Genomic DNA, 25,707 nt, shown 5'->3' with positions numbered 1-25,707 from the left:
GCGGGCCCAAGCCCTGAAGAAGAGCACTTCCGGTGCTGGAGCCTTAGCTGGAGCTATTAGTACTGTGGGTGGCCAAGGATGGCCGGCCAGGTCTGGAAGGGGAGACATTCATCTCACACACACACACACACACAAACACACACACACGCACGCACACGTTCCAAATTAAAGAAGACCGACAACATAGTGGAGGTTCACACTGGTTTATTGCCAGCCCTGCCAGGCTCATTCCTATGTGGGTAGGCAACGCGCATGCGCAGCAGTGCTGGGGACTTTGGGGGAAGGCCCTCGAGCAGGGGTTACTGGCAGGTGTTGTAGATCTGCACCTGCAGGTTGATGGCTTGAAGCACGCTGCGCATCTTGGTTTCCAGACCATCCAGCTGAGCTGCTTTCCCCTCCAGTGCGCGTTCGTTTTCTTCATAGGCACCCTCCAGTTCTAGGAGGAGCCAAGTATCAATTTCGGGGGTGTCCTTCTCCCATAATCCCCACCCCTCCTGGCCTCTGCTCCAAACAGTCCTCTCACCCTGTAGCTTCTGTAGCTTGTCTTGAGCCTCCTGTAACAGGTTGCGAGCCTCATCCCGCAGACGTTCTGCCCTCTTCTGCGCAGCCAGCACACCCTGGGCCTTGCGTTCAGCCAGGGTTCTTACCGTTTGGTATTGGTCGCCAACTGTTCCCTGCAATAGCTATGCAAGTGGAGATCAGGGTCAGTATGCTAGCCCAGCAGAGACTCAACCATGATTACCTCCTTCAGCTGTCTCTCAAGCTTACCTGCTCAGCCTCGCGGGCACGGCTCTGGGCACTATCTGCTGTTTCTTCAGCAGTAGAGGCTGCCAGGCTATTTGCTGCCCGTTTCAGTTTCAGAGCCTCCAAAAGAGCATCCAATTGCCGGGCCCGCTCACCTGCAGAGCCAAGGGCCTGCTCAGCACCAGCCATCTTCTCTTGTACCTGCCATGGACGAGTCCAGGGTTAAACAGATCTATGGGGCATGCCCATAACCTTGTCCCATTGATGTCCTACAGAGACCACACCTGATTCAGGGTCTGCTCTGTGTCCTGTGTGTCAACCATTGCTGCTCGGATAGCCCCCTGTGCAGCACCCTGTGCCCGCTGGGCCTCCTCCAGTGCCACCTGTACCATCTCTGCCTTCTGTTTCTCACTCTCAGCCCGGCTCCTGAAGAAAAGAGAGAATCAGAGCCTGTAAATCAGGATCAGGCAGCTGTCAAGGATAGGGGTGAGGGTTGGATTGGGTCATACCGTGCCCGCTGTGCATCCTGAAGTAGCTGCTCAGCCCGACGCACATCCCCCATCGTCCGTGCTAGGATGGTGTCCACATCTGCCAAGCTTCGGACTCGCTCTGCAATTGCACTCGCCAGGTTCTGGATCTGCTCAGGTGAGGCTGGGATGGACAACTCCAGCACCCGTGTGGCCACCATCTCAATGCTATCAGGATCAGCCCCCTCCTCTATCGGGGACACAGGTTAAAGAACTTAAGGATAGATTCTCCAGCATGAGTATGGGGACAATCATCATGAGGGGTGGAGGACATGGGATAGGCGTTTGTTAATAGGTATATTGATACACTATAGGGATGGAAATTACAACAAGGGACACAAAGTGAGAGACACGAGTTAGAGGAGTCACATAGGAGCAAGGGCTCAGGGCTTAGCCACAGGACCATAAACAAGTCCCACTGAAGGTCCTGAGATGAAGAGACACACAGACACAGGAGAAATAATGACATGGCCCCGGGGCCACATGGGAGGCTCACGGCTGAGGAAGTCCTTCACACTCTGGATGAGTTCTCGAAGCTGCTGATTGGCCTGCTCCACTTGTCCTCTGGTAGCATTAGCCTTGTCCAAGGCTGCCTGGGCCCGCTGCTGGGCCTCGCCTGCCTGCCGACGAGTCTCAGCCACTTGGCTGAGGATGCCGCCACCATCTACCAATGCCCGTTGTAGCTCTGCTTGTGTATGCCGGGCCCGGCTTAGGGCTAGATCTGCTGTGGCTGCTGCTCCACTACAGCCAAGGCCTCCACAGCGGGGCTGCCCATCTTCATCCCGACAGCCGGCACCACCACAAGGGCTGGAAGCACACGGAGCATCCCCTGGGGCCCCACACACCTGCCAGGCCCAGAACAAGTCAGAGCTCTGTGAGAATACCATCCAACATCTCCCCATCCCACCCCACTCTTGTAGCTCACCAATTCATTTATGCCTGTCAGACTCAGGCCTTGAGTATGGGTTGAGAGCTTGCCCAGTGCCTGCTGGTTCGCCAGATGTTTGCGATTAAAGTCTTTCCTCTGAGTTTCCATCAGCCTTTCAGTGCGACGCCGGAGATCTGCTGAGTTGCTCACAGGACTGGGTACCGCCAGGGCAGAGGTATTAGCACGACGTTCTGCCTCTGCCGACTGGCTGTGGGCATGGCGGATGCTATCAAAGGCACCTAAGCGTTGGGGCAGAGGTCTATGGTCAGCTGAAGATCAACATGGGCCCATCTGCCTGCCTATGTAGCCAACCACTTACCAAGGAAATTTGAATGCTTGAGCAGGTCCAGATGCTGATCAAGCTGCTTCAGTGTGAGATTTAGTGCAAGCCCATCTCGCTCCAGGCCACTGAGTGCGTGGTTAGCATTGAAGTTCTCATCCTGTATGTCTGTCAGTCCTGCCTCTAGCTGAGTCAGGTGCTCCGTGGCCTTTCCGATTTCACGCCTGTATCAGTAGGGGAGAGCAGGTTTAGAGAGCCTGCAGCCTCCATCCATTGGGCCCATTCCCCAACCCATCAGGTTTCTTCTGGCCCCGCCATACCGCAGCTCCTCTGTGGCCTCCACCAGCTTCGTCGTGGAGACAGCTGAGGTATTGCGGGCACCCACGATGGTCTGTACCATGCCCAGCTTCTCTTGCAGTTTCAAAAAGTTGCTCTCAAAGGCACCAAGCACACCCGTCTGTTGCAATTCCTGGGCCCATTGCTCCAAGCGCCGGGTACGAGCAGACAAGTCTTGCACCACACGGTCCCAGTCCCCAAAGCACGTATGGCAAGGGTGGCAGGCAGGAAAGACACCGGAGAATCCTCGGGCACACTGGTCACAGCGCACACCAGACACACCCGGGCGGCAGCTACAGTGGCCTGTGGCTCGGTGGCACTGAGGAGTGTCTATTCCGCGAGGGTCACAATCACAAGCTGCAGGAAAGGACATGCACTGTAGAGTTTGCGCCTCTTTGGGGACCTCCTGACAAAACCCCTCCATCCACCCCGGTCTCCCCAGCTGCCTCACCACGACACTGCAAGCCAGGGTCTCCCCAGTGGAGCTCTTGGCACTCAGAACAAGTCCGCCCACCAAAGCCGGCACGACAGTGGCACTGCCCTGTGAACTAGAGTGAGAACAGAGCCAAGGTTCAGACTGAGTTCTCAAAATGAAGCAGACAGCGAGGCAACCATCTATCCAGAGAGCTACAGGATTCCATACCTCATTACAGCTGGGGCCTCTAGCCCGGGTTGGGTGGCAAGCACAAGGTTGGCAGCCATGGCCACTGGTGAGATTCCAAAAGTTGGGGGCACAACGGTCACAGCTAAGGCCCTGGACATTGGGGAGACACGGGCACTGCCCACTGTTCGGATCACAGTGGCACTGGTCAACCAATGGGCAGTACTGGGAACTTGTGCCCAGCAGATTGCAGGTGCAACCTATGCCAACAAAGATGAGGACAATAGTCAAGAGCCCAGTCAGTGGAGCCCACCCCCAGCCATCCCATCCTGTATCCATACTCACGATGGCAGCTCTGTTGAGCAGCTTGCCCATGGAAGCCAGGCTTGCAGATAGCACAGCCAGGGCCTTCCGTGTGGTATAAGCAACGTAAGCATTGCCCCGTGCGGGGGTCACAGGCCTCAGGGTCCTTGGGATCAATATTCCCACTGCATTCACACAGTTGGCACCTACCACCTGGCTTTGAGGGGTCCCCAAAGTGCCCAGGGGCGCAAGTTTCACACCGTGGCCCTGCCCGTGATCAAGAGAAAGCCATAAGTATTCACCTCAGCCAGCTCAGCTTGATCTCAATGCCTGCCTCCCTGCCCCCCTCTCCCCGAAAACCACTCACCTGTGTAGCCTGCCCGGCAATGGCACACGATCTGCTGAGAGTACCCATCCCGGTGACAAGATGTGGCAAAGTGTCGTTGGCTCCCAGGGCCTTCAGGACAAGGACAGGGTCGACACTGATTGCCATACGGCAGCCGTGGGTCTCCATGGAAACCAGCAAGGCACCTATAGGGGAAGAAAGGGAAGAGTTCTAAGCATCCCCAGACAGCCTGCCCAACCATCAACCCACTCAATGCTGCTCTAAGATCACCTTTCACAGTGTTCACCCCCGGTGTGATCACGACAGCTCAAGCAAGCACCCGTGTGAGAATCGCATTCATCCGCATGCCCATTGCAGACACATGGCCGGCAACTAGGAAATCCCCACTGGCCACGTTGGCAGCGATCACAGCGAAGTCCAAAGGCACCCGTTCGGCAGGGACACTGTCCACTAGTTCCTTCACATAAACCACTGAGTGCCCCCTCAGGGCTGCACTGACAGGCTAGGGGTAGAAGAAGAAGTTTAGAGCCAAGTGCCAGTGGCTCACACCTGTCATCCTAGCTATTTAGGAGGCTGAGATCTGAGAATCGTGGTTCAAAGCCAGCCAGGGCAGGAAAGTCTGTGAGACTCTTATCTCCAATGCACCACCAGAAAACTGGAAGTGGCACTGTGGCTCAAGTGGTAGAGTGCTTCGCCTTGAGCTGAAGAGCTCAGAGGCAGTGCCCAGGCCCAGAGTTCAAGCCCCATGACCGATGAAAGAAAAGAAAAGAGAGAGAGAGAGAGAGAGAAAGGACAGAAGGAAGGAAGGAAGGAAGGAAGGAAGGAAGGAAGAGGCCAGAAGAAGTCAGGAAGAAGCAAATACCTTGACATCCTGTAGGACCAAAGCCATAGTAGCCAGTAGCACAGAGATCACAGCGGCGCCCAACCACTCCAGGTTTACACAGGCATTGGCCACCATGAGGGTTGCACTCAGAACTCAGTGAGCCTTGAGGGTCACACTGACACGCTGTAGGAATGAAAGGAAACCAAATCAGCCTGAGCCTCCACCTCTCTGCCCAGCCAATCCACATCAGAAGTACTCACGCAATGCGCCATTGTAGATGAGAGTGGACAGGCTGATGAGAAGAGGGCCGCAGGCCTCCGAGGGCGGATTCTTGCTGGGCAGCAGACCTTCCTCATGGCAGCGATAGTGTTCAAAGGTGGCACGGCGCTCAAGAGCAACAGCATCCCCTGCACTAAACATCTCTAGCACCAGGACACGGGGCAGTAGCACCAACTAGATGGATGAACAAGGAACAGTGCAGCTCAAAGAGGGAAATACATTGATACTGCCAGAGTACTTGGTCTTGGTCCTATCATGGGCCTTCCTTCCTTCCTTCCTTTTCTCTTTCTTTACTTCTTCTTCTTTTTTTTTTTTTTGCCAGTCCTAGAGCTTGAACTCAGGGCCTGGGCACTGTCCTTGAGCTTCTTTTGCTCCAGGCTAGCGCTCTACCACTTGAGCCACAGCACCACTTCTGGCTTCTTCTGTGTATATGGTACTGTGGAATTGAAGCCAGGGCTTTCCTGCATGCTCGGCAAACACTCTGCCACTAAAAGCCACATTCCCAGCCCTCTTTCTTTTTTTTTTACATTTTTCTTTTTGTCGATCGTGGGGCTTGAACTCTGGGCCTGGGCACTGTTCCTCAGCTCTTCAGCTCAAGGCTAGCACTCGACCACTTGAGCCACAGCGCCACTTCCTGTTTTCTGAGTGATTTATAGGGGATAAGAGTCTTACAGACTTTCCTGCCTGGGCTGGCTTTGAACCGCAATCCTCAGATCTCTGTCTCCGGAGTAGCTAGGATCATAGGCATGAGCCACTAGTGCCCAGCTCCCTAAGCTCTTTCACTCAAGGCTAGTGTTCTACCACATTAGCCACAGCCTCACTTCTGGTTTTCTGGTATCTCATTGGAGTTAAGAGTCTCATAGACTTTCCTGCCCAAGCTGGCTTTGAGCTATGATCCTCAGATCTCAGCTTCCTGAGGTAGCTAGGATGACAAACATGAGCCACCAGCACCTGGCATGCCCCCTTTTCCATTGACCCCTTCCTGCCAGGATCCTAGTCTCTGCCATGTTTGACTGGAGGGTATTGTTCACCGAATCAACAAGCAGGTCAGGTCCAGAGTAGATCGCAGGCTGGGTACTTCCTCCTGTTCGCACCAGCTTTAGATGCAGCTTATAGGAGATGCCAGGCTCAAGGCAGACAGGTCTGGGAAGCATCATGTACCTGGCATGGGGTGGGGGGTAAGGGGCAGGTGGGTGTTATACAGAGTCCCTATGCCCATCATCCTGGGTCTATTATACCCCGCTCAGAGCAACCAATTAGCCAAGGCAGAGACTATTGCTTGATTCAGGCTGGGCCGAGTGGCACTAGGCCAACAGAGAAGCTGCTGGGTATCTTACAGAGAATCTGTCTCAGAATATTAGCATAATGTGTTTCTGGAATCATACGCCCTGTGAAGACCAGTATTACTAGAAGCATACAGACTGACATGAGAACTTTCCAGTTCTTTCATTTTTCTTTTCCTTTCCTTTCTTTTCCTTTTTTCTTTTTTTAGTCTCTGTCTCTCTGTCTCTGTCTCTTTCTCTCTTCTTTTTTTGGCAACTGTGGAGCTTAAGCTCAGGGTCTGGGCACTCTGTTCCTGAGCTCTTTCACTCAAGGCTAGCACTCTACCACTTGGATCCACAGGGCCACTTTTGGTTTTCTGGTGGTTCACTGGAGATAAGAGTTAGCCAGCCTGGGCTGGCTTTGAACTGTGACCCTCAGATCTCAGCCTCCTGAGTAGCTTGGATTCCAGGTGTAAGCCACCAGTGCCCAGTTCTTTCTTTCTTTCTTGAAAACATTAGGGTTCAATATCAATGCCTTGTGCTTGCTAGGCTACCCCTTGGGCCATACCCTTAGCCATTTGGTGGCGGGGGGGTCAGCTCCACTATAGATCCTCTAAAAGTGTTCTCTTGTCCCTTGTGTTCAAAAGATTAACCTAACCAGTCAAATCCCTGTTCAGTATCTTCTGATGTTGCCATCCCACACCTCCCTCCCCCACCCTGCTTCCTGTAGTGACAACGTCTGCTTTCCATTAATTCCTGCTTTGGCCTCTTAACCTTAGACCCCTGAGAGAGCAGGCTTTGTTTTGCTTCCTTCCTTCCTGTGACCATAAACCATATTGAACACAGCTTAACAAAAAAGGCTTACCAAGGAGGTTTTAGTTTGTTTTTGCCAGTCCTAGGGCTTGAACTCAGGAACTGGGTATGGTTCCTGAGCTTTTATGCTCAAAGCTTGTGTTTAACCCATTTAACCACAGCTCTACTTCTAGCTTTTTAGTGGTTAACTGGAGATAAAGAGTCTCCACAGGATTTCCTGCCAGGGCTGGTTTTGAACTGGGAGCCTCAGATCTCAGTCTCCTGTGTAGCTAGGATGGCAGGTGTGAGCCATCAGTATCTGGCTTCCTCCCTCTCCTTGTCCCCTGCACCGCCCCAAGTACTAAGGATCTAAGCCAGGGCTAATGCTATACAACTTGAGCTAGGATCCTGATCCAGGAAGAGGTACTTGAAGGAAAGAATAGATTAATAAGCAGTGGGATCTTACAGGTGCCTGGCTAGACTAGGCCCCACAACCCTTCATCATGACAACCAGCAGTGCCTTTACCTGGTGTTTGGTTGCAGAGTCCCTTGGATACGATCATCGTTAGGCAGCACATGCCCACATGGGCTATGGGCAGACACAGGCCCTGGCCGCTGCACTATCAACTCAATCTCTGCCCATTGCTCAGGGACCTGAGAAGAGAAGATGAACCAGGAGCTACTTCCACAGCCAGAGATTTAGCTCCAGGTCACAATTCCTAGGGTCTGACCTGAGGCTCCAAGCGTAGCAGAATGTCATAGTCCATGGCCTTCGGCAAAGAGGTCACCAGGAACTCTAACACCTGACCTTCCCGCAGCCGCACAAAACCTGGGCCAGTCCAAGATGGAGTCCCCTGGCTGGTCATCAGGCGCTCCACCACATCAAGCCCCTGGGAAGATCATGCGAACAGGGATGGAGGTTCAGGTAAGACACCATCTCTTCTGCCATAACCAGCCCAGTTCTGCCAAGATCTCACCCAACGCTGTATAGCTCACTCCAGGCTCTACCCATCATCCAGCCTCTCAGCCATCCCTTCTCTCGGGCACATTTACCTGCCCTCGGGCATCTTCAGCCTCCCAAGTTAAGTGATCTAGAAAGGGCCGGAAGTACCCAGGCTGTACTTGTTCACAGCGTCGCCCAATCATGTGCTGGCGGCAGCGGCACTGACCGGTGGCTTCATCACATCTGAAGGATACTGTGATTACTCAAGAAGAACCCCCTCTTCTGTCCCCTCCCTGGCTCCCCAGCACCCCTATAGAGTACTTACTGAGGATCCAAGGCACCACCCACATCGCAGTCACAAGGGCGGCAGCCCAGCAGATCATGGCTCAAGCCCCAGTGGCCAGGCTAAAGGAAAGGGATTGCTAAGGGTCAGAAATAGACCTCCCCACCCCTGATCCCGCCCCCTCTTCTTCCCAACGGGGAATCCAACCACATTCCCTGCTTCTGTCTCCCAAACCACTGGTCTTCAACCCTTGTTAATCAGCCAAGGCTGGGCTTTTAAATTTTCAGCACCCCTTCACATTGGAGTATGGACATTGCTCCACCGCCCCTCCTCACCCCCCCCCAAAAAAAATCCCATGGGTTCAGATCAGAGAACATTTCCAGGATCCTAGACCCCAGTTCCCTCCAGTCACACCAGGCAGTGGTCACAGCCATGTCCAGTCACTAGACGTTTGCAGAAACAGGTTCCACTATGGGGGTCACAAGGGGTAGTCCCAGACACCGTGCCCCGTGCATTACATTGACAACCTGCATGAAAAAAAAAGACCCTTGAACACTTTGGGTAGCTAAGGCAATGTTCAGATTCAGGTGTAGTTAACAGTAGTGAAAAGGTCAGGGGTTAAAGGTCAGCCCAAGAGGCACATACGCTGGCAGCCTTGAGGGTCACTGGCACTGAGCCCGAAGAAGCCATCACGGCACTGCTGGCAACGAGTACCCATCACGTGTTCTTTGCAGCGACATTGGCCTGACACCAGTCCTAGGGCGGGATCGTCATGGGAATCGCAGCGACCACCATCTTGGGAACCCATAGGGTCACAATCACAGGCTAAAAGACACAGGGGAAAAACAAATAAGAAGCATAAAGTCACTCTAATCAGCATCAGTCTTCTCCATTCCCAGTTCCACCATTCCCAAGCTAGTTCCCAAACTCCCACCACATCAGTTCTGGGCAAACGGAATAGCACCGTGACTTCCCAATTTCTGGCTCCAGTCCAGCTGTTCTGCCCTCCTTAACAAGCCCCAGCCTTACGGCGGCACACAGCTGGATCGCGTAGGTCCTTGGTTGGGTCCCGGTAGAAGAAGGGCCGGCAGACTTCACAATGGTGTCCAGCCGTGTGATGTTGACATTCATCACACACACCTCCACTTACATTGCCAGATGCCAGGTACATGGCCATGTCGAAGTGACAGCTATGGCTGTGCCCATGGCACTCACATTCTATGGGGTAAGCAGAGGGTATTTGAAGGACAGACCAGGTCTTGAGGGTAAGGGGTATGGGGAGGCCTAGTGTTGCTTTAGAGTCTTCCCACTGACCAGAATTTGTGTGTGACTTTTTTTCCCTTCCAGTTCGTGGGCCTAGGCACTGACTCTGAGTTTCAAGGCTAGCACTCAACCACTTGAATCACCGCGTGGTGCCACTTCAGGCTTTTTCTTTTCTTTCTTTTTCTTTTCTTTTTTTTTTGCTGGTCATAGATCTTGAACTCAGGGCCTGGGCACTGTCCCTGAGCTGCTTTTGCTCAAGGCGAGCACTCTACCACTTGAACCAGAGCGCCACTTTGGTTTTCTGATAGTTAATTGGAGACAAGAGTCTCACAGCCTTTCCTGGCCTGGCTGGCTTTGACCCTTGATCCTCAAATCTCAGCCTCCTGAGTAGCCACCAGTGCCCGGCTCCAGCTTTTTCCTGTTTATATGATCCTGGGGAATCGAACCCAGGACTTCATGCATGGTAGGCAAGCACTCTACCACTAAGCCACCTTACCAGCCCCTCTTTGTTCCTTTTCTTTTTTTGGTCTGAGGCTGAGATGCAAATTCAGTACCTGATGCTTTCACTCATTGGCTAGCACTCTACCAAGTGAGTCACACCTCCAACTCCCTGGATACCCATTGGACACAGCCTGACATGTTAAGGGATTAACCAAATAGCTGTAAGGGCTGCCCAAAACCTAACAGGCTCTAAAAGTTGGATGCTATGGAAGCCAGAATCTTACTTCTGCAGGCATGACTGTAGCCATCCTCAGCTGGCCGCCAGGGCAGATCATGATAGAAATCTTGGCATTGCTCACAGTTGAGGCCACGCGTGTTATGTTTGCAGATGCAGGCCCCGTGCACCTAAGGAAATGAGCGGGCAGGAGGGTCAGCACTACCCAGCCACGCCTGTCCCTGCCCTGATCCCTATCCCACCCATCTGAACCCCTCTCACCATGCCCTCGGCGTGGGTCGGTGCCCCTGGGGCAGGAGCACACTGTGAAGCATGCCCATAGCAGAAGCAGTTACCACGTACAACCAGCTCATAGAGAGCATAATAGTATTTCTCTCGGATCTCCCTTCTTGGGTCTAGTAGATTGTCCCCGAGTGTATGAAGCCGAGTCAGGTTCACCCGGAGGTTGGTGATCTTCAACAGATCTGAGGGGAGAGGGGTGAGGGATGAGTTCAGTTAACCAGGCAAGCCCTGGTTGATACCCACACAGGGGCTGCAGCTGCCAAGGTGACCTTGAGAGGCCTCCTGTCTCCTGCTAAACTGAGCTTGGCACCCGCCCTAGCAAGCACCTAAAATAGTCACTGGGGCCCCAGTGGGGACACTGGGGATGGTGCCAGATGCAAAGGATGATATACTCACTCTGAATCCGTGAGCTGTAGGGATCTGGGATAGGAATGGCTGGGTCCAACACCCGATAGATGACCTAGGGAGGGAGGAAGTCCACAGAAACCTTGCCTTAAGTACATCATTTTCCCCTCTCTACCTCACACAGCCCTCCCCGGCCTGCTTTCTGGACTCAGGGCAGATTCTAATCCTCACCTCGCCTTCCGTAGATGGCTCAATTTCTGAGTAGCGGGACTCACACACAACATCATCCCAGTGCCGTGGGGGTGCCAGTGGGATTCCTGGGAAGTCAGCCCCACAGTCATAGGAAAAATATCTGTACACATGCCAGGTACGGCCGAAGTCTGCAGAACGTTCCACCAGCATGGCAGCAGGGCGAAAAGTCTAGGTGGCAGGGGAAGGGAGGGGGGCGGGGACATGGCTCATCAGAAAGTACCAGGCTATTGAGATCCATGTTCAGCCTGAGATGACCCTTCAGATTTCTCACAGACAGGTCAGGGTGATCATGGAAACTAAACAATGTCCCAGGAAGGAAGACACTTCTATTGGGTGGGCTGTGATTCAGGATTGGGGCAGAAAAACTGTGTGTGCAAAGATCTGGAGATGAATGGTTTATGGGAAGGCATGTACCATTCACATTATGAACTCAGAGAGATTGGGGTTGAAAAATAGGGGGTGTGGGGAGGATCAGTCGGGGACGGGTGGGTAATGGGGAGCTAAGGGGGTAATTTAGCCAGGCTCCCAAACATGCAGGCACCTTGAAGGTCATAATGAGGTGTGTGAAATGGAACTCAGCCTCCAAGTCCAGCTGGATGGTGACCTTGGAGATACCTGGGGCAGGAGTTAAGAGGTCAAGGCCACGAGGCTACAGGTGTGCAGCCTTGCTGATTCCAGAACCCATGCCAACAGCCTCACCATTCTCTGATTGCCACCAGGCTGTCCGGCGCTGCGGTGCAAAGCTAGTAACTACATTCTGGATGCGATGGCTGTGCGGGTTATCTCGCGCAGAGAAGGGGCGTCGGGAGTCACACAAGAAGCACTTCTTCTCATCCTGGATTGGGTCAAGGTTAGGATCAAAGGCCTTCACCAGGGATAGCCCCATTCTGATGCTGCCTTCTATCCAGGCCCCCTCAGTACCTGTAGGTGACTAACGATGCAGTAGGGCTGGGGGCCGTGCAGGCCACAGGTCGATGAGGCAGTCAGTCTGTCTGCACGGCCCACCAGCAGGTCTCCCGTGGCTGGGTAACAGCTTCCTCGTGAACAACCAGGCACATCCAAGGCCTGGGCCTGGGCCAGTATGGCAGCCAACACTGGGTAGGAAGATAGTGGGTCAGCCAATTCTCCAGTTGTTTCCATCAGATGGTCCTATCCCATGTTCCCCAGTGGTGGCTACCCCCACCACCTACCACCACATCACATTCCACAATCTTAGGTGTCCACCCCCCTCCTGCCCTCCCTTACCGCTTAGAAGTAGGCCCAGTCCAAGTTCCCAAGGCACAGAATAAGATCGCCAGCCCCTCCCTCGTTCCCCCGAGGCCCGCTCCATCCTGAAGAAAAAGGAAAGAAGGGAGATGAAGGGTTTGGGGCTCAATAGTATCCGCCTCCCCTTAGGGTCTCAAGCTGACCCTGATGGTGTGGGGTCCTGGGCTGGTTTCTCTTCCAGCCTTCAGAAGGTCCCAGGGTTTGTTCAGCAGGGCAGCAATCCCTCCACTGAAGCTCAGAGTTAGGAGAGTTTGAGCAAAGTTGGGAAGCAAGGCAAAAAAGAAACTCTGGAGCGGATCAGAGACAAGAACATTCCACAGAACAGAGTCCGCTCCGCTCCCGCCCTCATCCCAGAAACCAGACACTGATCATTTCACCCACTTATCTTCATTTGGGCCCCCCAAGCCAAGAGCCAGGGGAAAATAAGGAATCTGATGTATTTAGGCCACCCCAGGAGCAGAGCTCACAAAGTTGGAAACATGTCAGAAGTAAATGAGAGGTTTCTAATCTTTGTGATCTTCCATACAGGGCCAAACATGGTCCCTGTCATCCCTGAGGAAATCACTGCACACACAGCTGTGATCCTCCGGCTCCAATGTCTCAGGGAAGTGGAAGGATGCAAATAGAGCAGGTAAGTTCCTCTATTCAGAACTCTGGGGGAACTTTAACCCAGCTCAAAAGACAGGAAGGATGGGAGAGCCCCCCACTGTGCCTGAAGCACAGTTCCAGGGAGCTCTGTCTCTCCTACACCCTACAGCAAAGCAGGCTGGGAGCAGAGATGCCTTGTTCCCACACTGGAAAATGGACTGGAGCAGATCAGCGGCAAGAGAATCCCAATCTTGTGTTCTATCCACTCCGGACCTTCCAGATCTCTGGGAGCCCTGGTGCCCAGGGTTGGAATGCGCCTGCCCCGCCCAAACCCCTGGGACTCCAGCGGGAAGAGTCCACTCACTGGTCTTCAGTGGATCAAGCTTGCTCTGGGCTGCTACAGATAGGAAGGCATTGTTTGGGGCCAGGCAGAGTACTGGGAGCTGCAGGATGGCAGAAGTATGCTGGGAGTTCCTGAAGGGGAACACACCCTGCTTTACAAAGGAACATGGGGATGGGCAGTTCAGTCCTGTGGACTGTCCCTTCATTGGAATAGGTGTCTGGGGGAGGGGGAGGGTTCCAGGGTCATCTGAGGGGGGGGTCCTCTGGGGTTAAAATGTTAGATCAACTGGGTGGCTCATGTCTATAATCTTACCTGCTTAGTAGGCAGAGATCTGAAGATTGTGGTTCAAAGCCAGCCCAGGCCAGAAAGTCCAGGAGAATTTTTTTTATCTCTAATAAATGCCCAGAAAGCCAGAAGTAGAGCTGTGGCTCCAAGTGGTAGCGCACTAGCCTTGAGCACAAAAGCTCAGAGACAGTGTCCAAGCCCCCTGAGTTCAAGCCCCAGAACTGGCCCACAACACACACACACACACACAAACACATACACACACATCAGAGAGTTGGGTGTGCCAAGTCATGTGCTCGTACAGTTCTGCTGTCTACTGCTCCAGGGCCTGCAGATTGGCTGCCCTGTCACCTCTAATACCTGATTCTTATGACATTGCAGTACCCCAGGAGATCAGTTCATCTGAGCCAGGCTCTGCCCTTGCCCCTAAACTCTTAATGAGCTTTTTCTGTTGAGATGGGTTCTCATGAATTTTTTGCCTGGACTGGCTTCCAACAATAGTTCTCTCAATCTCTGCCACTAGTGCCCAACTGGGGTGCCTATTTTTTTTTTTTTTTGCCAGTTGTGAGGCTTGAACTCTGGGTCTGGCCACTGTCATTCAGCCCTTCAGCTCAAGGCTAGCACTTTATTTGAGCCACAGCACCACTTCTGGCTTTTTTTCCTGCTTATATGGTGCTAAGGAATTGAACCCAGGGCCTCATGCATGCAAGGCAAGCGCTCTACCACCACTGAGCCACCTTCCCAGCCTGGCCTATTTTCTTTTTGTCAGTATGGGACTTGAACTCAGGGCCACTGAACTCAGACTTGTTATCCCTTAGGCTTTTTTTTTGTCAGTTGTGGGGCTTGAACTCTGGGCTTGGGCTCTGTCCCTCAGCTCTTCAGCTCAAGGCCAGCACTCTACCACTTGAACCACAGCGCCACTTCCAGTTTTCTAGTGGTTTATGGGAGATAAGACTCTCACTGACTTTTCTGCCTGGGCTCGCTTTGAACCATGATCCTCAGATCTCAGCCACTGGAGCCCAGCTCCTCTGGGTTATTTTTGAGATAGGGTCTCACTTCTTATAAGAGTGGTCACAGATGAGATCACTGATCTGTGGTGAGGGGCAGGAGGAAGCAGCCTGAGCAATTGCAGGTGAAGTACTAGTACATATACAAGGAATGGACGTGGTCCATTGAGCTTTCAGGGAGCAGAACTGGAATGTCTGGGGCCCAAGAGTTCTATCATCAGGGGAAAGACTAACTGGTACCCATTAGGGACAGCACTTATAGAGCAAACCTGCAGTCTGGGGGACTGGATCACGGTGAAAGATTCAATGAAGTGGGCAAGGCCCAGTTTGTGACCTTCTCAACTGTAGCTCTAAAGGCTAGTCTGTAATCAGGCCATGATCTGAGACTCTTACACATGGGCAAGTTGACATTCTTACCGTTCTCTGCCTGCCAGCAGGTCTTGTTGCTGCCATGATTAATCTGATAGAACAATTTTCAATGCTATGGCCTTGCTAGACCCAAGATTCACCGAAGCAATCTCGGGAAAAGGCCCAAGACAGACAGTAGATATATGTTACCTTTTCACTCCAAAATTCCATAACACACATGAGCCTCTGGTAGACTCAGAACTCTATAGGATTCATCCTGTCCAGGACAACCCACATCATCTCCACAAACCAAAAACAGCCTTTCAAGAGTCCTCAACCTCTTCCCCACTTGCAGCTGACAGACAGGCTTCTGGCTATGTTCTGGCTATGGTGCCTACAGGTTAATTCTGAACAGCACAACTGCCAATTTTCCTTGGTTGGATAAGGTGATAGTAGAACCGGAAGGGCTCCTATTTTACCTCATTAGCACTGTGTGTGTGTGTGTGTGTGTACTGGCCCTGGTGTGTGTGTGTGTGTGTGTACTGGCCCTGGGGCTTGAACTCAGGACTTGGGTGCTGTCCCTGAGTTTTGTTTTTTTAACACAAAGCTAGTGCTCTAACACTTGAGCCACAGCTCCACTTTTGGTTGGTCATGGGGCTTGAACTCTGAGCCTGGGCGCTGTCCCTCAACTCTTCAGCTCAAGGCTAGTGCTCTATCACTTGAACCAGAGAACCACTTCTGGTTTTCTGGTGGTTTTTCAGACTTTCCTGCCCCAGATAGCTTTGAACCATGATCATCAGATCTCAGCCTCTTGAGTAGCTAGGATTACAGGAGGGAGCCACAGGTGCAGTCGGAGTGCCTTCTGATCACTTTCTCTACTCCCAGGTCTGACCACATTTTGTCCTCTTTAACATGGGCTTGTATGTTTGAGATAGTTGGCACATCCTGCTTGGGAGACAGTGCTGAGAACAGAGTAGAATCAGTCCTTTATTGCCTATTAGAGACAATGGAGCTGGAAATGTGGCTTAGTGGTAGAGTGCTTGCCTAGCATGCATGAAGCCCTGGGTTTGATTCCTCAGTACTACATACACAGCAAAAGCTGGAAGTAGTACTGTGGCTCAAGTGGTAGAATGCTAGCCTTTAGCAAAAGAAGCTCAGGGACAGGCCCTGAGTTCAAGCCACAGGACTGGCAAAAAAGAAAAAAGAAAAACCTTTGTTAAAAGCCAGGCACCAGTGACGCACACCTATAATCCTAGCTACTCAAGAGGATGAGATCTGAGGATCACGGTTCAAAGCCAGCCCGGGCAGGAAAGTCCGTGAGACTCTTATCTCCAATTAACCACTAGAAAAACTGGAAGTGATACTGTGGCTCAAGTAGTAGAGTGCTAGCCTTGAGTGAAGAACTGAGGAACAGCACCCAGGCCCAAAGTTCAAATCCACAATCAACCAAAAAAAAAAAAGGGGGGGTCCCTCTCACATACTCAAAAGGAGCTAAACACCTGAACTACGCCTCACTTTTTCTAAGAGGCTTGAAGCCTTGTCCACTCTCGTTACTCAAATTAACTATCTACCCCCAGCTACCAAGATCCTCTTTCTTTCATCTAATTTCCCCAGGTTCAAGCTGGCCTGCCAGCAGCTAAACACACACACACACACACACACACACACACACACACACACACACACACGGATGATGAGCAGGGAGACTAAAGGTGGAAAGGTATAAAATGTGATAGAAGCTAACAGGGAACATACAACTCAAAGAACAAGTCACAGTGCATTGTGCCATAACACCCCTCCCACTTCCCACCCTCCCCCAAATCCTCCAGTTTTTGAGAGGAGGCTGATTGGCCCACCAGGGCCCTAGAGAGGTACTCAGAGTCCTCACTGTTGCAGAGCTCTTCTAAACATTCTTATGAAGGAATCAGGATGTTGAGTATGACAGCAATGGCTGAAGCCGTATTATAGGAGACAGGTTCACCTGGAAGATTCGCTGGGCCCACTTCAGAACTTCATCATCGGAGGACTGCTTATCTACCTTTATAGCACGGGCCTTAAGTTTGGCTGTAGCAGGTCCCAGCCAAGCCTTAGATTGGAGTCCAAGCCGTGTCCTCTTCTTGGGAAGAAGATCCTTTGCCTCCTCAGCCTTTTTCCTCTTCTGTCCCACAGTCTCAGACTGGCTTTTCTGGGTCTTCCTTGCAGTCCTGATCTGAACAGATCCTTTTGGCCTGCCTCTGGGTTTGGTCTGAGCCACCTTGGCTTTGGCATCTATTGCCTTTGCTTTAGCCTTGGCTTGTGTGACCACGACTTTTGCCTTGGCCTGTGCTGTTTTGCTCTTGGCGAGTGCTGTCTTACCTCTGGGAAGTGCTGATTTTCCCTTAGGCAGTGCTTTCTGGGCCTTGACCTGTGCTGTTTTGCCCCTGACCAGTGCTGTTTTGCCCCTGACCAGTGCTGTTTTGCCCCTGGCCAGTGCTGTTTTGCCTCTGACCAGTGCTGTTTTGCCTCTGGCCAGTACCTTCTTGCCTCTGACCAGGGCTGTTTTGCCCCTGGCCAGTGCTGCCTTGGCTTGTGTTTGAGCTACACTGACAAGAGCCTGGGCAGCTTTGATCAGAGTTCCAGCTGCCTTCGTCTTGGTGCCTAGGGCAGAGCTCTTTTTCACTTGCATGCTATTGTGGGACCCAGTGGCTCTAGAGGTCTTGTTCTGGGGCCCAGTGCCTTGTCGGGGTCCAGTCCCCTGGCCTTTGTGAGTCAGACATTTGAGGCCCTTGCTTGTTGTGTTTTTTCTGGGGGCTTTGGGTGCAGGGTTCCCTGGACCTTTTCCCGAACCCTTCCGCAGCTTTAGAGGACAGTCTGCAAGTGACAGCTGCAGTGACCGGGCCTTGTGCTTAGCATCCAAGCAAGGCAGGTGAGTCTTGAATGGAACCAGGGCCTCAAGGACAACAGAGAGCTGCATGGCAGGGTAAACACCTGGATAAAGGTGGGCAGGGAAGCCCACGGTTTTGCCACTGGTGTGGCTGGCACTTGACTGCTTCAGGGAGCTCAGCAGCAGGTTGGTGGTAGTATGCTTGGCAAGAGCTGGTGTGGATTCTTTGGCCAGCCTGCCAGACAGTGACATTGGGAATAGTGTGGTTGGGCTTGTGGATAACGGCATGGCCGTTTGGGGAGCACTGGCTGGAGGAGGGGATGTGGAAGTTGAGTTGGCACAAGCTTGTGGTTTCGTCTGGCTTGGGGGAGAGGCTGTGCACGAACTATAGCCATAGACATCACCGCTGCGCAGAATGGTTGGCTGGAAGCCATCATCTCGCAGGCCCTGCAGAAAGGCCACAAGTTGGGCTTCGGTGGCACAGAGATCCTGGCTCATGGGATTAAAGACAAGCAGTGCCTCTTCCAGCACCTTCTTCCCTGCTGTGGAGATGCGTGACCAGGAGTGGACAGCTTTTTCTTCCACATGCTGCGCCACCACGCTCATGGCATTAGGCACTGCAGATCTCTCTGGGTATCCACAAACTAGCGCCTGCCACCTCCAAGGCAAGAAGAAGACAATCAGTAAGAATGGCACCGAAATATATGGAGCTAGACAGGCCAAATCTCCTCCCCCCCACCCCAATGGCACAGCCTGGATAGAGTGCTGAGGTAAAACCCTCTGTTTTCTGATCTCTACCATATTGGGCTACGATTAGATCTGGCATTTTCTTCTGGATACACTTAGCAAGCACCCCAGAGCCAAGCAACTTGTTCCTGGGCTTTCTAGAAAGGTTTAAGCCTAGCTCATTTGAATTCAGTTCTACTCATTTCTTTTTGGCAATGCCGAAGGGATCAAACCTTGGGTCTTAGGCATGCTAGATAAATATTCCATCATTGAACCATGTCCCTTCAACTTTCATCAGTCATGGGGCTTGAATTCTGGACCCGGGCACTGTTCCTGAGTTCTTCAGCTCAAGGCTAGCGCTCTACCACTTTGAGCCACGGCGCCACTTTGGGTTTTCTGGTGGTTCATTGGACATAAGAGTCTCACAGACTTTCCTGCCTAGGCTGGTTTTGAACCGTGATCCTCAGATCTCTCAGCCTCCTGAGTAGCGAGGATTACAGGCGTGAGCCAATGGCACCCACTTACATAATCCTCCTGTCTCAGGATCTCCACTTCTGATATTAGGCATATGCTATTATGTCTAGTTCAATCTTGTATTTTGTTTTAGCTAAAATTTCACTATGTTGTTCAAGCAGGTCTTGAATTCACAGGCTCAAGCAATCCTCCCACTCCTTTCTGCCAAGTCCCATGCTGTGACTATTTTCCTTTTCTCTTTCTGTCAGTTGTGGAGCTTGAACAATGGGCCTGGGGCACTGTTCCTCAGCTCTTTAACTAAAGGTGAGTGCTCTACCACTTGAGCTACAGCGCCACTTCGGGTTTTCTGGAGGTTTATTTGAGATAAGAGTCTCAAGGACTTTCCTGCCCGGGCTGGCTTTGAACCTTCATCCTCAGATCTCAGCCTCCTGAGTAGCCAGGATTACAGATGTGAGCCACTGGCATCTGGCTGTTCTTCTTTTTTTTTGGCCAGTGCTGAGCCTTGAACTCACAGCCTGGACATTGTCCCTAAGCTTCTTTTTACTTAAGGCTAGTGCTCTACCACTTGAACCACAGCGCCACTTCTGGCCTTTTCTGTTTACGTGGTGCTGAGGAATTGAACCCAGGGCTTCACATGCTAGGTAAACACTACCACTAAGACATCTTCCCAGCTCTACTGCAACTATTTTCTGATGCCCAAAACTTAGATTCTATCCTAGGAACACAGGCAAACATCCCTGTTCTAAAAGAGCCCAGTTTTTTTTTTTTTTTTCCCAGTCCTGAGGTTTGAACTCAGGGCATAGGCACTGTCCCTGAGTTTTTGAGCCATAGTGCCACTTTTGTTTTTTTTCTGTGTATGTGGTGCTGAGGAATCGAACCTAGGGCCTCATGCATGGTAGGCAAGCACTCTATCACTGAGCCAAATTCCCAGCCCAGGAGTCCAGTTCTAAGGCAAGGCAAATCCATCATTAACATTCTTGAGTATAAGTCTGGCTCAAGTGGTAGAACTCCAGCCTTCAGCAGAAAAATCCAAGAGCTCAAAGTCCTGAGTTCATGCCCCAGTACTGGCACACATGCACGCACACACGCACACGCACACACACACACACACAAACTGACAAGATTATCTTGCCAGGCACTGGTGGCTGATGCCCATCTTAGGTACTCAAGAGGCTGAGATCTGAGGATCCAAAGGTGGTTCAGAGTTCAAGCTTGCTGGGGGCTGGAAGCTCACGCCTGTAATCCTACCTACTCAGGAGCCTGAGATCTAAGGATCCCAGTTCAAAGCCATCCCAGACAGGAAAAGTCCATGGAACTTTTTGTTTTTGTCGGTCACTGGGCTTGAACTCTGGGCCTGAGCACTGTCCCTGAGCTCTTCAACTCAACACTAGTGCTCTACCACCTGAGCCACAGCGCCACTTCCGGTTTTCTGGTAGTTTATTGAAGATAGTTTCACAGCTTTTCCTGCCTGGGCTAGCTTTGAACTGTGATACTCAGATCTCAGCCTCCTGAGTAGCTAGGATTACAGGCATGAACCACAAGCGCTAGTTTTTAAATGGAGGGGATTGGGTGGGATGTTCTGCTTTCAGAGAACCTAGGCATACCACCCAAGTAAGTGGTCAATTCCTGGCTCTAAAGTTACGGAGACCAATTACCTCAGGTAAGGATCCAGAAGTCTACACACATGTGAGTGTATGTGTGTGCGCGTGTGCACTCTTATTTAACTCAACCTGGCCTGGAACTACAGATTTCCCTAACTCAGCCTCCCAAGTGCTAGAAGAGAAAGCTTTCTTTTTTTTTTTTTTTTGGGTCCGGTCGTGGAGCCTGAACTCTGGGCCTGGGCACTGTCCCTCAAGCTCTTCAGCTCAAGGCTAGCGCTCTACCACTTGAGCCACAGTGCCACTTCCAGCCTTTTCTGTTTATGTGGTGCTGAGGAATCGAACCCAGGGCCTAGAGCATACAAGGCAAGCGCTCTACCACTGAGCCACCTTCCCAGCCCAAGAGAAAGCTTTCTAGACAGAAACAAAAACAACTGATAAGGAGCATGTAGACAGCTGGGGGCTAGGCAACCATATCAAAGAGACAATGAACCACTGGAAGTGAAATGGTCAATCAAGTCTATATTAGTGGTCTAAGCTTTCCTAAGCCAGAGTTGAGAGAGATACAGACTTCAGTACCGCCCAGATAAAAGAGTTTGTTAACACCCAGATTTGTTTACAAAGTTATAGCCACCAATGACAACTCTCATCTAGCACCCAACCCAGAAAAAGGCAGAGCATTAAAAGATCAATTGAGAATCAGGTAAATCCCTGGGGTTTAGAGGCCCTTGTGTACACAGCTTCTTTCCAAAGCCCTAATGGAGCGGATGTAGGATTCTGGTTGTAGTCTTGAGAATCCCCCGAGGGAAAAAAAATCCCCTTGGGGCTCTTTGTTTGAAAACATTCTTGGATCCTCAGGTGTCAAAAGGCATTTTTCAATCCCCAGAGGATGCTTTCCAGGCATAATCCTTGCACAAGACTTCAGGGTTTTTTAAAATTTATTTTCTTTTGGGGGGTAGGGGAGGGGGATGAAGTGGCTGAGGTGGATATAGTGAGTGAATTGTAGAATGAAGGAGGGCCCTGGGTTGGAAAGGTATGTGGCCTCAGTGATATATGGTGACTTGCCTTGCATGCATGAAGCCCTGGGTTCGATTCCTCAGTACCTCATCCACAGAAAAGGCTGGAAGTGCCACTGTGGCTCAAGTGGTAATGTGTTGGTTTTGAGGAAAAGAAACTGAGGGGACAGTACCTGGGCCCCAAGTTCATCCTAGGACTGGCAAAGTAAAAAAAAAAAAAAAAAGACAGAGAGAAAAAAAAAAAAAAAGAAAAAAAGGAGGGGGCTTAATAATACTTCCCACCCTCAAACCTTTGCCAGAGATAATTAGGGGGGGCAGGCCGGTGTGATCCGGGGAATTCTTTGACCCAGGCTGTCTTGGGCTGGGGTCATGTTGATGCCCGCCCCCCCCCCAAAAAAAGGAGGCGGTTGGGGCTGGGAAGGTGGCTCAGTGGTAGAGCGCTTGCCTTGCATGCTCAAGACCCTGGGTTCGATTCCTCAGCACCACATAAGCAAAAAGAAAAAACCCGGAAGTGGCGCTGTGACTCAAGTGGTAGAGCTAGTGCTTGAGCTGAAGAGCTGAGGGACAGCGCCCAGGCCCAGAGTTCAGGACCCACTACTGGACCCCCCCCCAAAAAAAAAAAGGAGGCGGGGGGGGGGAGAAAAAAAAAAGCTTTGGGAGACACCAGCCGGATCCATCGATTCACACCTTACTTTGAAAGGGGCCAGCAAAGAAAGTTGACCAAAGATTTGGGGTGGGGGGGGGAACAGAGGAAAAAGTAAGATTTCAGGGGCGCAGTGGGTTCGGGGTGGGGGCGGGATTGGGGAGGGAGGGGGAGGGAAGGCGGATCCGTCGGCCCCCACCCCTCTCTCCCCAACGGCAGAAGGAAGGAAGGAGGGGTGTGTGTGGGGGGAGTCAGGGTGGTAAGGAGCTGCCAGCCGCGGGGCGGTGCCCGCCGCGCTCGGGTCCGGCGACGCTCCCCCCCCCACCCCCACCCCGGGTGGGGTCGCCGGGTGGGCGGGGAACGGGGGGGGGGCACGGCCCAGCCGGCGGAGAATGCGGGTCCGAGAGAAGAGCTGGCCACCACCCAGACTCTCTGCCCCGCCGCCTCACTGACCGCCCCTCCGCAGCACGGTCAGGCCTGCGGCTCCAACCTACCGGCGCCGCCGCGGGGACCCCAGGATGCGCTGCTGCGCCGCCTCAGCCGCTCCAACATGGCCGCCCACTGCCACCGGAAGTGCGCGCGGGACTTCCGTTTCCGGGAGTCTGGCCCGCCCTGCTGGCCCTTGACTTCTCCCTGCCTTCAAGACCCCATTTCCACCATCACCACCACTACCCCCCCACACACACACACAGACACCCCCAGATTCCAAATCTGGCATGTACTAAGGAGGGTTACCTGGAGAGAGTGGTTATGGAAGGAAAGTTGCTCTGGCCCATCTGGTCCAGTGTGGGAATCTGAGCAGATGTTTCCTGAACTCATCCTCAGGTTAGACTCAACTAGGATTCAGCTAGGATTGGGGGGGGGGGACAGGGGGGTTATCTGACACCCTCATAGGGTAAATTAGACTTTTGCCAGGAATCCAGGCAGACATCCGGGTACAGAGAACAAAGGAAGGTCTGTTGCTGGGAGAGGGTCCAGCAAGACCCCTTCTCACAAGGGAGAAGTGAGGAGGAGGCCGGGCTATTGTCTGAGGTGACCTATATAACCTAGGAGGTTTAGGAGGGGCTAGAAGGGGCTAGGAAGCGGAGATCTATATAACCTAGGAGGTTTAGAAGGGGCTAGGAGGAGGAGATCCTGGTGTGGGCATGTGAGCCAGGGGCTTCATCATGGCAGACTAGGATTTATGGCTGCTGCTCAGATAGTAGATAAGGGGTCCCAGACCTGAAGGTCACTCTGAGGGGCTCTTGATGCCTTATATGGTGGTAGCTGCCCCAGAGAAGTGCCATCCCAAGATAAAGGGGGGCTGGAGGCTGATTACTGACTGCCATTACTACATGAGCTTCGTGTTGCCTAGGAAGGGAGCAGGCTAAGCTGTGGAGAGGGGAAAGAGTGTACTGAACTATGGGAGGGGAGTTCATTTCGCTAACACACCCTTTCTAAGGAGAATCAGATAGTGCAGTTGTTAGGTGAGAAAACAGGAAGCCACGTTTTGAGAGGTTGAATCTTGGAGTCTTTATTAAAAGGCCAGTGACAGGGGCTGGGAAGGTGGCTTAGTGGTAGAGTGCTTGCCTAGCATGCATGAAACCCTGAGTTCAATTCCTCAGTACTACATAAAGTGGGGATTGCTAGCCTTGAACAAAAGAAGTTCAGTGCCCAGGCCTTGAGTTCAAGCCTTAGGACTGGGGGGAAAAATAGGCTTCATGGTGGCCCTCTCTTGCAAACCAGCAGCCCACAAATACAAAAACCGAGCCATGAAGGCTAGAGAGGAGAAAAAGAAAACAATTATCAAAATTCAGCTCTCGAATGGAGAGCTGAATTAGGATGTTATGGTGATGAGAAAAAAGACAGGAGACAGAAGACAGGACAGGAATACAGAGACAGGTGGCCTGGCCTAGTGGAGTTTGAGCTGGTATGGGCCTAAATAGGGTCAGGTCAGTGGGCAGAATCACAAGAAACTCCCAGTCCCAAGCACTGGACTGACAGATTTAGTAACCTATCAGCCAAGACTCCACCCCTGCCTTCAGGGATTCAGACACGCCTATTACCTGGAGGGGAGGGGCTTCACATTCTACCATCCAACACATGACCAAGATGGGGGGGAGGGTTAGGGAAGTAGGGGGGTGGGAGGGGGGGTCCAGACCCTAACTCCCTATTTCACAGTGACAGCTGAAACTGGTTCCTGGAAAACTCCAGGCCATTCTCCATCACACATGTATGGAGACTGACTGATTCTCTTCTAACAGGAAGTGTCTCAAGACATCTCTTTGTTTTGCTGCTAAGGCACCTCTTCAGGCAAGAACTTCTCTCTTCCTTAGAAGGTGTCCCACAACACACCATATGAAAAGCTGGTGTGCACCTGTGAGCGTACACCTTAGATTCTGTGCTACACAGAACCCCAGGCTCTGGGTCCAGCTGTGCATATATCTAATCTGTGAGTCACGTTATACCAGAGTGGGCCTTGCACACTTGCACACTTGCCCAGGCATGGGTAACACATGTGATGGTAAGATCCTGGCTCATCCTCAGCCTCTCAATGACACATAGTCCTACCTCCACTTGAGCCACAGCATCATGTCTAGCTTTTTCTGCTTCTGTGGTGCTGAGGAATTGAACCCAGGGCCTCATGCATGCAAGGCAAACACTCTACCACTGAGCCACCTTCCCAGCCCATACCTCCCAAGGTACCTATCTTTTGACCTATAAGGACCTCAATCTTTCCACCTATGCTCTTTAGCCTGCAAAGGGGTTATAGGTTCTTCTACTAGAGCAGCACCAAATTAGATGGCATAGTCAAAATTAACATTGGGGGGGGGCAAAGGAAATCTAGATGGTCTCCAAAGCTTTAACCAAAGATCCCACAGGTCAGGAGATCCCAAGTACAAGTTGCAAACCAGTATGGGATCCTGGTATGAAGTAAAACGTCAGATCCTAAACCAGAAAGCAGAAAACTGCCTAGAGTACAATTCTTATACTCTAGCCCTCACCATGGTGGCGTGTTTAGTAGTTGGTGATGGGTAATAAAAGATGGTTGCTTGCGTCATTTAGAGTCTTTCTTCTCTATGAGCCCAGAGTCCTCAATTTCTTTGCCTATACAGTGAGGCCCAGGCACCCCTAAAGACAAATGACTGTTCCACTTGGCCATGCCTTAGCCCTTAACTGATGTAGCTTACCAGCTTCTTCTTCTTCCTCCCCTTCTGCCTCTTCTTCGTTTTTTCTTTTTTGATACTGGGGATCAAACCTATGATTTTTTTTTGTCTGTCGTAGAGCCTGAACTCTGGGTCTGGG

The 25,707-nt window shown here is 52.0% G+C and overlaps 2 protein-coding genes across 3 annotated transcripts; both read right to left on the bottom strand.

The window, feature by feature from the left end:
- Positions 1-187: 187 nt before the first annotated feature.
- Lamb2 (laminin, beta 2 (laminin S)) lies at positions 188-12,765 on the bottom strand. Its single transcript, XM_013028222.1, has 33 exons — positions 12,675-12,765; positions 12,511-12,596; positions 12,187-12,359; positions 11,965-12,100; positions 11,807-11,880; positions 11,245-11,433; positions 11,065-11,128; positions 10,648-10,850; positions 10,436-10,556; positions 9,477-9,665; positions 9,093-9,272; positions 8,862-8,974; positions 8,490-8,569; positions 8,275-8,407; positions 7,953-8,111; positions 7,748-7,875; positions 6,199-6,328; positions 5,149-5,341; positions 4,928-5,071; positions 4,336-4,567; positions 4,087-4,250; positions 3,762-3,986; positions 3,459-3,676; positions 3,267-3,363; positions 2,800-3,172; positions 2,519-2,703; positions 2,197-2,438; positions 1,768-2,116; positions 1,254-1,461; positions 1,029-1,170; positions 769-945; positions 524-683; positions 188-436 (listed from the first exon to the last, which is right to left on the bottom strand). The coding sequence occupies exons 2-33, from the start codon at positions 12,593-12,595 to the stop codon at positions 300-302; spliced, it is 5,403 nt and encodes a 1,800-aa protein (XP_012883676.1). The 5' UTR covers position 12,596; positions 12,675-12,765; the 3' UTR covers positions 188-299.
- Positions 12,766-16,569: 3,804 nt separating this feature from the next.
- Positions 16,570-22,981, bottom strand: Ccdc71 (coiled-coil domain containing 71). Of its 2 annotated transcripts, none has more exons than XM_013028025.1 (2): positions 22,917-22,981; positions 16,570-18,616 (listed from the first exon to the last, which is right to left on the bottom strand). In XM_013028025.1, exon 2 carries the CDS (start codon positions 18,569-18,571, stop codon positions 17,027-17,029), a length of 1,545 nt encoding a protein of 514 aa, XP_012883479.1. In that variant the 5' UTR covers positions 18,572-18,616; positions 22,917-22,981; the 3' UTR covers positions 16,570-17,026. The 2 variants fall into 2 exon arrangements, with proteins under 2 accessions (XP_012883479.1, XP_012883478.1); XM_013028024.1 differs by having other exon boundaries at positions 16,570-18,623; positions 22,917-22,973.
- Positions 22,982-25,707: the final 2,726 nt, after the last annotated feature.

Source organism: Dipodomys ordii, unplaced genomic scaffold (assembly GCF_000151885.1).
Source record: "Dipodomys ordii isolate 6190 unplaced genomic scaffold, Dord_2.0 Scaffold107, whole genome shotgun sequence".
Lineage (NCBI taxonomy): Eukaryota > Metazoa > Chordata > Mammalia > Rodentia > Heteromyidae > Dipodomys > Dipodomys ordii.
Note: the sequence above shows the minus strand (reverse complement) of the source record. Positions and strands in the feature narration are given on the sequence as shown.

What these genes read in the sequence shown, in the direction of transcription:
- Lamb2 (XM_013028222.1), bottom strand. Translation starts at nt 12,595, where the DNA reads ATGGAGCGGGCCTCGGGGGAACGAGGGAGGGGCTGGCGATCTTATTCT. An exon ending in CTACAGCTCACGGATTCAGA is followed by an intron (nt 10,851 to 11,064) that starts GTGAGTATATCA and finishes CTCTCCCCTCAG; the next exon opens with ATCTGTTGAAGATCACCAAC. An exon ending in CATCTACAATGGCGCATTGC is followed by an intron (nt 5,072 to 5,148) that starts GTGAGTACTTCT and finishes TCATTCCTACAG; the next exon opens with CGTGTCAGTGTGACCCTCAA.
- Ccdc71 (XM_013028025.1), bottom strand. Translation starts at nt 18,571, where the DNA reads ATGAGCGTGGTGGCGCAGCATGTGGAAGAAAAAGCTGTCCACTCCTGG.